This window comes from Artemia sp. Qi Xiang Cuo, chromosome 4, assembly GCF_049724085.1.
Source record: "Artemia sp. Qi Xiang Cuo chromosome 4, ASM4972408v1, whole genome shotgun sequence".
NCBI lineage: Eukaryota > Metazoa > Arthropoda > Branchiopoda > Anostraca > Artemiidae > Artemia > Artemia sp. Qi Xiang Cuo.
The window spans coordinates 41,207,429-41,219,542 of NC_142797.1; the positions used below are offsets into that span (position 1 = coordinate 41,207,429).

Consider the following 12,114-nt stretch of genomic DNA (forward strand, 5'->3'; position numbering starts at 1 on the left):
GAACTCGAAATTCAGAACGTCAAATACATAAAGTAGATCCCTGGTGATCTGAGGTAATGCGGACCGAGAGCACCTTGGATAACCAAAGACCCGGGTAAATTGAACTCTATAAACAATCAACAAGGAAACATGCGATAAAATGAATAAAGCTCGACCAAAGTTTTTATATGAGTTTCTATTCTTGTACTATAAATATAAAATGACAAACTGTAGCAATGTAACATGAAAAAGTTATTTCTTGAAGAAAACCATAAATTATATTTTGTTTCACGGAACTTGCTCGCTTCTCTGTCACCGTATCCTGTAATGATGGTCTGACAGATGTTCTGTTGAAGTCGTGTCCCTTTGTTGCATTAGGTACTCGATTTATATTTGCATTGCTTTGCATCCTTCACTATAGCTTATTTTCTCATTCTCTCTCAGTGTTTTTGTATTCACTTTCACTTTCTTCAGCCTCTACATTTACTGCCTTTTCTATCGTCCCCTTGGTAACTTCAAATTGTTCGTCTGTCGTTTTCAGTGATGGTTTCATCTGTCAATCTTTGAACTGGCTGTGCAAGACTTAAGTTCTTCTTTATCGTCATGCTCTATGAGCAAAGTCTCTGGAATTTTCCTCATCTTTTAATAGTTTCTCCATGACTTCTAACTTTAGAACTGTTTTCTTCATCCATTTTTATCTTCTTCAGCTGACATGTAAACAACATTCTCTGTTGTATTTTTGAGAGTTTGGGGTAAGAGTTTTTTTTAGAGTTTTTAGTGCGTCAGTTCTTTCATCACTTGCAATGATGAGGCTCTTTAAAATTTACCTTTGTAACTACGCTTCAGGTTTTCATCACAGCTTTGATCCATGGGGTGCAGAAGTGGTTTAACATTTGGGGTAAAATATGGTCTTAGTATATCACACACCATTTCTCCTGCATCAGGAACAGCAGGGCCTTTGTCCATTAACAAAGGTGCTTTTCGAGGCAGATTTTTTTCCTTTAAAAATTTTTCAACTTGAGGCAAAAAGTCATTGAAAAACCAGTCTCTACAAATTGTACTTTCCATCCATGCATACTTCTGTTTAGAAAAAAAAAAAAAAACAAAAAAAAACAGGCATGTTAGGCGTAGATACATTTTTAAAAGCACAGGGTTTGGCATATTTCTCTATCATCAGTCAATATAAGTTATAATCCCTGCTAGCATTAGAGCAGGCTACGAGTGCGACTCTTTGTTTTAACCTTATAAACCTAGGAGCGTAAGCCTTTTTTTAGAAGTAAGCGTTTTGTGAGAAGCATTCATGAAGTAATTTAATAAGTACATAATACCGTACCATTAGAATACCTCGGTTAAACCAAAACTCGGTTAGTTGTGGCTGAGATAACCAGAGCTCTACTGTATTTTGTTATAGGCTGTACCTCTTCTGATTCCTAGAATACTAACTTGAGCTTGCTGATTATACATCATAGCTAACATTGTAATACAGTCGTCCAAAATCAAAGTACATCAAGTTTTTATTTTAGGGGGCTCACAACCGCTCCTAAAATCTCTCCTCCATTCAACTTTTCTTACGTAGACATGTTACTTATTTTAGCCATGATTATTCATTAATTACTTAAGAATTTCTTTAATAATGAAATTCTGATTCTCAAAAGTTCTTGAGATCGCAGTATGGCTGTCCTAAAGTACATATTTCACAAACGATGTTTTGTTACAAATATTGACGAAGACCACACTGCCTTTCCATATCAAACAAATATAACTTAAAAACAATAGGGAAATTTTTTTCTCAAGACAGTGCAATTTATACTAGTGAATATTTCGGCCCTATGTCCAAGGGCCGTCTTCAGCACAACCCTAAATAAAAAAATATATATAAAAACAAACTTACATTAAAATACGAAGTTTAAAAACCGCTTTTAAAAACCTTTAAAATAGCCCTAGTATCCTTACTTCAACGAAGTTCAACCAGGACTGATAAATAAAATGACGAGAGAGGATGAGTTCATTCAAACGAAATAAAATGAAATTATTAACTGCAAGTTTTCAGAGCTAATCTTACTTTTTTAGCAGCTAGTCTTAAAGGCCTTTTTGTAACGGGTTCAATATTTTTTGTTGATTAATAATATTTGCATGTTTTTTACCTAAACTAATAAAATAAAATATATCATAGGTCAACTGCTCCCCATAAGCTAGACGCAAATATTGACGAAGACCACACTGCCTTTCCATATCAAACAAATATAACTTAAAAACAATAATGACAATTAACTTTAAAAACTTAAAAACTTAAAAAACCAATTGACAATAATATTGGGAATAATATAGGGAATATATTATTATATATTCCCTATAATAATAGGGAATAATATAAATTTCCCTATTGTTTTTAAGTTATATTTGTGTGATCTTTTGTTCCAAGAAAAAATTTGTTTACAACGATTTCTGATAGCTGAGTACAAATCCTAGGGTAATATCGCAGTACAGAACTTCCAAATCAAAATACTTTAAGTGCGCATTTCACATATGTTGGACATGTCCATCATGTATAGATGTCTGTTTTAACATCTGTTGTCCGACATGTTAACCGTGTCAAATTTTGGCTGGATTTGTTTTTTAACAGTAATTCCAAATATTTTCAGAATTGCTCATAAGATGAAACATATGCAGTGAAGAAATAGGTTTCCAGGTGTCATTAATTCGTATGCTTTATTTTTCTCTAGTATTCCGTGTCCTTTTTACGGTTGTGCTGTCTGGTCGAATACGATTCCTTTCCACTTTCGTCCTCTTCATGTGCTGCATAATTCAGCTATGCAGATTTTATGTCATGTCCCAAGCCTCGTTTCAGTCAGAGAAGTGTAGGGAATCGTCAGAGTGGTATCAGTGTTTGGTTGGCTTTTTACAGTAAAGTAAAGCCAATGCATCTGACTACAAATAGTAATATAGGGCTGTGTTTTTAAATTATGTTTCAGATAGGAACTCAGGTCCATAATGATTCAACTAGACTTGCTCAGATTGTTCCGAACAATCTGAGCTAGCTCCGTCGAAGCGATCTACTTTTTCTTTTCGGTGTGTAGGATTGAATTGTTGGTTAAATGTACCCGAAGAAATTAAACACATTAAAGAATTATCTTAGTTTGCGATTAAAGTTAAAGAACTTTTTTTTGTGTATGGGTAAAGGGATTAGTCTCCAGTTTTTTTTATTTTAAATGGCTAATATGGAATAAGTATATTTTTTCCTATTTAAGTGGTGAACTATTAATATATATGGGTAGAGCACTTGCGTATAAAAGAAAAGAAATTAGACCCTAAAACAGAACTCATCATATCTATAGGGACAGATTGATTGTTACTTGTAGTATTTTCTTTGTTATCTAGGATTAATTAGTCTTTAAAAAATGGATTCGTTTGTGTTAATTCGTGCAGTTTATTCATCAAAATTTTAGTTCATAAAGCATCAAGATTTCAGAATCTCATATCACAAATTATAGCTTGAATTGGTCTTTTTAAGTTCGTGAATGCTGTTTTAATTTTTGAAATGTCTATTTATGGAAGCGGGAACGAATTTTGAACCAGAATATGCTACTATATAATTTTACATGTCACTTGAATTTAAATGAGTTTAGAACTTTGTTCAGTGAGTGTCTATAGGTAAGAAAACTAGGTTTGTTTTGTAAATGTAAAGGAAAATGCGATATTATTATTATTATCAATTATCATTGTTTGATCTTTTGGCTTAAAGTAGCAATAGTTTCAACTTTAAAAGGTAGAGTGCATTTTACAGCTCTTTCGCAACTCAATTTCTCGCTTTATTTAAAAACCATCCTTAGTTTATTTCGTAGTATTTTATTGTCTATGGTTTCTCCTGTTGGATTTAATATTGTACTGTGTTAACTCGCTGCAAATTCAATAATGGCAACACCTTTTTAGGCTTTAGTGCTACCACCTCTTGCTAAATGGCCCCAAGAAAATGGTTTTACTTTTACAACTTGGTTTCGATTGGACCCAGCTAATTCAGTTCATATCGAGAAGGAGAAACCGTATCTTTACTGGTATGTAACCTGAAATTTTTATCGGAGAAGAGTTTTTAGTTTATACCAAACACTGAATTTTAATGAATTGCAAGTAAAGAGCAGCCCTTGTCAATAATAACCAAAACTCTAAGAAAAAATCTGCGATAACAAGATATGCATCAAACGAATCTGTGTTTCACTCCTTTTTTGTTGGGGTGGGGGATTTGTTTTAGTAAAGTTATGCCAATTTTATTTGCTTTCAGTTTTGATCCGTGACTTTAATTATAAGATAATTATTACAATTATATAATAATTATAATTATAAATTTCTCGTAATTTGTACTTAATTATAATTATAAATTATTGATTGTAATTATAAATTATAACAAGTAGTTTGTTTTGATGTATAATGTTTTTTAAATTCTATTCTTTTAGTTTCATTGAATATTAAGGTGAGGGAGGGTGGCACTCTTTTCTTACAGTTCATTACCAGGAATGGTTTGTCAGAGTTTGGATTTTTTTTTATAATAAAGCCGAGAAACGTTAATGAAAAGAAAATTATTTATTTTATCAGCAACAATCAATGTAGTAGCTTAGTCTTATTATTTACCAAACATTCAATTAAAGTAGCTATTGCTAATACTGGAATATGTTGATTAGCTTTAATAGTTTTAACCTAACGCGAGCAAGTCAATACAAAAACAACCTGAAGTAACTACTGTTACTTGAAGGTCAATAGAAAATCAAAATTAAAGTAATATCACTGATTTAGTAAAGAGAGAAGTGTCTCGCTTGTGTAATTATTAATAGTACCGGGGGACCTTTTTTTGTTCTCTTTTAGAAAGAAAAACTGTTAGGATAATGGACGTCTGGGTGTTTGTAACGAAATTCATATAAAAAATGTTTTCCAAAATTAAGGCCCTAAGCGAATGTTCCCAAGTAGTGACCTATCTAGAACGTTTTTCCACACCGGAAAACGAACAACTATCTTATTAAAGACATTCTTGTTAAAGGAACAATAGTATATAAAGGAACAATATATATAAAAAGCACAATATATATAAAATATATAAAATAAAGAACAATATATAAATATCTATACAATATATATATAAGAACAATATATAAAAGAACAATATATATATAACAATATAAAGGAACAATATATATATATATAATACAACTTATATATATTATATATATATATATATATATATATATATATATATATATATATATATATATATATATATATATATATATATATATATATATATATATATATATATATATATATATATATATATATATATATATATATATATATATATATATATATATATATATATAAAAATATATATAAATATATATAAATATATACATAAATATATATATAATATATATATATATATATATATATATATATATATATATATATATATATATATATATATATATATATATATATATATATATATATATATATATATATATATATATATATATATATATATATATATATATATATATATATATATATATATATATATATATATATACGTCCCCCGGTATACCAATTAGTATTGCAATGTTTCTGCCATGATGCGTAGCATTTAATATATATATATATATATATATATATATATATATATATATATATATATATATATATATTATATATATATATATATATATATATATATATATATATATATATATATATATATATATATATATATATATATATTATATATATATATATATATATATATATATATATATATATATATATATATATATATATATATATATATATATATATATATATACACGTCCCCTGGTATACCAATTAGTATTGCAATGTTTCTGCCATGATGCGTAGCATTTAATACGAGGCAATTGAGGATCCGCAACTCAACTCACAGCTATCAAAGGAGAATGTCTTTCTCTAAAAGACCGGAATCAACTAATTTGTCAACAAAAGAATTATATTTTAAACTCCTCCTATTTATGCTCAGGGCTTTCATCCTTCAGGTGTCTCTAATTTCAGTCGATAGACGATTCATGAAAAATATTAAGGGGGCTGGAAGGGGGAGATGAATTTTCAGATTTCGTTTCCTAGACCTATCTAGAGTGTTTTTGTTGTTTTGTTTTTTTTGCACCAGAAAATGGTAGTAGGCCAATTTACGGGAAAAAACTGTAGAAAAAATTTGTAGAAATGTTTTCTAGGAAAAATTATCATATACCAGTTCCTTATTTAAGAAAAGGCAGTTCCTTCCCCTGGCCTTTTTTCATCCGGGCATCCCCGACGAGTGCTCCCCTCCTTAACGCGTCATCGCATCGGATCAGAATTTTGGTTTAGCATTTCGTTTCGGAGTAATCGATAGGTCCAAAAACGTTCCTACAAGGAGAATATCACCATCATAGCCTGAAAGGCAGGGACCCCAAATTATACAATTTCCACATTTTTCACTGACGTGTTTTATGTGACTAATTAAAAACAAGCTTTTCAAGCAGATTTAAAACTAATATTAAAACGTGTGATGATAAGACCTAAAGTAATATAATATGTTAAATATAAAACTAGCAGAAATTGCTGTCAATGAATAAAGGAAGCCTAATACGGACAAACATTAAAGTGAATGATCAAAGGGGAAAAGGAAGGAATGATCAAAGAAATTAAAAGGAACCTGAATTACTATGAATAAGTAGATGAAATTTCAAACAACAGAAGTTACCACTAATAACATTGGGGTTGTCGCCCCTGAAATCCGTCTAAATGCTAGAAGGTCAATTGTGCTTTACTGAAAACAGAATATATATTGCACAGGTTTCCTTTTTTCATTTTACCAATAATGTATTAATATAAACAATCTACGCATTATATTCTCTATAAGAATATAATAAATCCAAACATTTTTGCCCTCGTCCTTTTTCACTGTTTACTAGTCTTATACTGTAACCAAAGCGAGATATATTGGAACAATATCGTTGATGATCTAGTTTTTGTCCTTTGTGCAAATAAACGAGGTAGAATTGTTTTCCTTCTGAGTTAGATATCTTTTCTGCTGGAAAATGGGAATTTTTTTCATATCAGTGAAAGCTGTTCATAATCCTCTAGTTGTTTGTTGGAAGAAAAGGAGTCAGCAAAGATAAACTAATGCGAAGATAAAACGTAAGGAATTTGGGTTAGGAATGATTTTTTAGTTTTTCTTCTAAATGAACATGAATCACTTCTCACATAAAAGGAAGACGAAAATAGCTTTTTATTATTATTTTACCAAAGTTTATGGGCACATTAAAATTAAAAAAAAAAGGCTACCGAAGGGACCAGTCATTATTATTTTAGAAAAACAAATTGAATGCAAAATGTATTTATGTATTGATAATTACACATAATCAAGCCCCATTCAATCTAATCTGTTGATCCCCAATTAAAAGAAAGGTGATATGAAAGTCCTTCCTATCACCAAATTTTAATTTCCGTTTGACCAAACTACGGTTGACAATCATGTCAAGTAATCATCTAGCAATCCATAAGAAATATTTACACGATCAGTAGGACCTTGATTTAGATTAGCAAAGTCAGAGTTGACGCATTGGAATACAAAGCTGTATCTGTTTTCGAACGCGCTTCCAATACATTTAGATAAGCAAGATTAATTAACATCATATGTCAAATTCTTACAGTGTGCGGTGTTAAAGACTACATGAGAGGAACGGCTCCACACAAGTCACAAATCCCCCTTAAAGCTGTGAGTTTTTGATTGGCACACAGCTACATAAAACGCTTTATTATTCAAGGAATGTATAAGAGATTGAAACTAAGAGAAGTGGCTGCGTCTTTCTGGATACAAACAACCCCACACTTAGATAGTAAGTCTGCCAGGAACCTAAAACGGTTTATAAGATTGCCATTAAGGCTTCACACAAGCAAACTGTGCCCAAACTAGGGAATGGTCTCTAACCGCTTTATCTACTACTAATATCACCATACGGTGGCAGATTTCTTTCTATTTGATTACGGTGAAGTGGGATATGGCGCGGCGGCAAATTCAAACCTAACCAACAAACAGTATCCATTGTTCAAAAAATATTCGACAATAATTTGTTGTGCATCCAAAAGTTATGTAAGGGAGGCAGGATTCGGTGCATGTATGCAGAAGGTCCCAGTATGCATGCTCGATTTTTTTTCATGCCTGCAGAAGCTGGCAGATCATCAGTGAGCGAAGGAGTGTATTAAGTACCGTCGGATTGTATTTTTTACAGAACGACAGAAAAAGGAGAACAACGCTACTAGTTCAAATTTCGTGTAAAGCTTGATGATTTCCAAGTGGAAACGGTCCGCAAGATCCAATATGCCTTTGGGGACAAAGAAATGGGTACTACACAGATAAAGGAGGGGTAAAACCACCTTAAAGATGGCCGCACATCAGTGGAGAGTAGTGAAGCACGTTCTGGTAGGCCTTCAACATTCAGTAATGAGATCATTATTAACCAAGTGAAGATCCTGGTGATGCAGGATCGTTGAATTACAATCAGATAACTTGCAAGCAAGATGCTCACCAGGATTGAATCCGTTCATTTCGTCTTGACTGAGGGTTTGGGCTTCATGAGAATCTCCGCAAAGTTCGTGCCAGACCTGCTAATCATCGAGCAGAAGGAACAAAGATGTCTGGCCAAAGATAACACACCTGTGTTTTGGCGGGCTCCCTACTCTCTCGACACGGCTCTGCCTGACTTTTGGATTTTCCCGAAGCTGAAAATGTCAACGAAAGGGACTGTCAGTCCAGAGGAGACGTCATGCACAATTCGACGGCTCAGCTGCGCGCCATCTCAAAATAGGCGTTCGAGTGCTGCTTCTGACGTGGCAGAACCGTTAGGAGAAATGTTGGGCAGCCTAAGGTGACTACTTTGAAGGAAATTAGTGAAAAAGCAACTCCATCAGATTAAGAGTTTTTTTTTTATCAATAAAAATCGAATACTTTTTGAACAAACCTCGTATAATGCTAACAATCGTAGGGAAATATTGTTTTTTACCTAAGGTTAATTAGCTCGATCTGCTTGCCAGTCTCTATAGTAATCATATCATCTAAAATCTAGCAAAAACATCCCAAGTCATTCGTTTTCAAACTCCGCCACGCCAAGATCAAATCTATCAACTTTCAGAGGTCTCTAATTTCGGATTAATGATAACATTTAACAAAAATGTATATCCTCCTTTTTCAAGACGGGAGGCTAAAAACCTCCTGTTTAGGGTTTTAGACAATGAAAAATCGAAGGACTAAAATTTGTATTCCCCAGCATTTCGGTCTAATTTTGCCCAAAAAATCAGGTTCTTTGACACAAAATGACAGTTAACACCACTTTGCTGTGGTTTGTCATGATTGATGGCTTAAAACCTTATATCTATAGTTTTAGATCATGAAAAATTGATTTGCTGTCTTAAGTTTTCCATTCTGGAAAACTTGGATTCGATATTTTGTGCTACGAAATGGCTTATAATGCCACTTTGATGTCACACAATCTCTTTTGTTAATTAAAAAAGGCACTAGATATGGGGGATTTCCTTTCAAGTTAGTCTTCTCCAAACATTTTAGGATGATTGGTTCAGCACAATCACCCCTTGGGAAAAAAGAGAGACACATCAGTGCTTCCCATGCAAAAAAATGACTTGCCATGGCGTTGAAGGTGGAGTGCTTTAATTCTCCTGTACAAGGCTTAAGGCTACAGCAATTCCAATGGTGCGCTTTCATTTTTATCTGATGCCATTCTCAGGAGTTTTTGAATTCTATCTAGAAATTCCTATAAATTTGTTCTTGCTTCTTAAATTTGTTTAGATTAACCAAAATAATATTTAGCACTCCTTAATCAGTCACCAATGGGAGTTGTTTCTCACCAGACAGATATCTTCAAACCGCCTTTTTAAACTTTTGGACACTATGGGCTGTGGCTCCCTCTTTACAAGACTTCAGCTATCGCCGCAACCCTGATATACCACCGCATCGTTGTAAAACTCCAAAACACGTAGAGGTAAATACACAGCTTTTCAGCGAGGGTAGTTTGATTGTTTTTATCGGAATTTTCACACGACGACATTTTGACCGTTATTGAGCAAAAAGTCTTTGTTTGTGGAACGTATTAGCCGATAATGACGCTAACTTGTGATGTGATCTGTTTTGATCTTGCTAAAGACACTATACGTAAAGATTAGCTCTCAAATGAGCTCTTATTCATTTTGCTGTGATCTTTTAACAGTCTATTACCTCTCGCGAAAAAACAAGAAAAAAGATGGGAGACGCATCACTGCTCCCAATTCTGAAGTATGTTTTTCACTATCGGGATGTTATCTTTTGGTTGATAGTTTTTGATCATGTCGATTCCAATAGTAAAATTTTATTTAATATTGCCACTGTTTTCAAGGTGTTTCAGGTTTTGTTGTTTTCGTAACTACAAATTACTATGAAGTTGAGCCCTAATAATGCTTGCCATTTTCCAATCAGTGTCAGTTGAATATTTTTCACATTGAACAGTTTCTTTGATAACAAGTTTTTGCTTTCCGAATAGGCCATGACTCGCTCTTTACTTGGCTTCAGCTATCCTTGCAACCATGATGCTAGGTCGTATCAGCCGAAGGCTAAAAGAAATGAAGAGACACACAAATAGAACCGTAGCATGACAAGCTGACGGGAATCATTTAAAAGGTTTCACATTGACCGTATGTGTCCAAATAAATGTCACATGTCGTAGGATATATTGAAAATCTAAAGCTCTCTTTGATATAAGGGCCTTTATGCATAGAAAAAAGAAGAAATAAAAAGAAAAGACTTCAAGGTCCTAATATTTCACTTTCCGCATACTTTGCGGAAACACTAGAGCTAATCAACGCCTTGATCTATCCTGTTTTTATCCATCCGTATTTATTTTAATATTTAAATTCATAAGAATTTCAACCATAAATAATTTAATCTTAGATAAAAGTAAATGGCGTCTTTATATCTGAAACTGCAACTGCTGGTGCAAATCTGCGGAGGAGTCTAGCCCATTGGTGCTGATACTGTGATGGACACTGTTTGGAAATCCCTTGTCTTTCTCTGGCTCCCACAGAATCCTCACATATTTTTTGGCTGTTTTTAATGCCATTAGTAGAAGAGACCCTATAACCCCCATTGCCCACCCCTGCTGCCATCTACAAATTAGTTTAATGCCGACGGGACATAATTTATTCAAGGATTATCGATCGAGTCTAATGGGGGTCAAGGTCAATCGATCTGTTGTTGTTGTTGTTTGGCCACGTGTAATGGCATGAGGAGTGATTTACATAATCGATGGGGGACATAATTTATTCAAGGATTATCGATCGAGTCTAATGGGGGTCAAGGTCAATCGATCTGTTGTTGTTGTTGTTTGGCCACGTGTAATGGCATGAGGGGTGATTTACATAATCGATGGGGGAATTATTGATTTATGACACTGTGGGGTGATTTACATAATCGCTAGGGGAAATTATTGATTCACGATGGGGGAATTATGAAACAAACATGACTTCATTATTGTTTGGATAACATAACCTGTGAAATTGATTTACATAATCGGCGGGGAAATTGATGATTCACGAAGAGGGAATTAAGAAACATTAAGTCTTCTCTTATCTTTGATTTAAATAATCGCTAGGTGACATTATTGATCCACGATGGGGGAATTATTAAACAAACATGACTTCATTATTGTTTGGCTAACCTAACCTGTGAACTTGATTTACATAATCGGCGGGGAAATTGTTGATTCACGAAGAGGGAATTAAGAAACATTAAGGCTTCTTTAATCTTAGGTCTGAGGGATAAACGTTCTTTAGGTCAGAGACAAAAATTAATATTCTATTTTTAAATAGGGCTTCATTGATCTTTAGTGTCAGGAATCATAAATGACATCACTTGTTATCTTGGAATTATGCGGGAGTCTAAAGAGATAGAAATTCTATTTTTAAATACGGCTTCACGGAGCTTTAAGTCGGAGAGATAAATTGATATTCTAACGAAACCAGAATAGTTTAGCTAGGAAAATTTATGAGATGAAGAGATTAACGTAGGAAAGGGTTTCCTAGAAATTTGAAATGCATTAG

The 12,114-nt window shown here is 33.0% G+C and overlaps 1 protein-coding gene across 1 annotated transcript in view; it reads left to right on the forward strand.

Moving 5' to 3' along the window:
• Window positions 1-12,114, forward strand: part of rg (A kinase anchor protein rugose) — a 334,338-nt gene that overhangs the window by 89,325 nt on the left and 232,899 nt on the right. Inside the window, exon 7 of the mRNA XM_089088303.1 lies at window positions 3,910-4,031. Coding sequence (XP_088944429.1) covers window positions 3,910-4,031 — 122 coding nt within the window. The remainder of the gene's footprint in view (window positions 1-3,909; window positions 4,032-12,114) is intronic.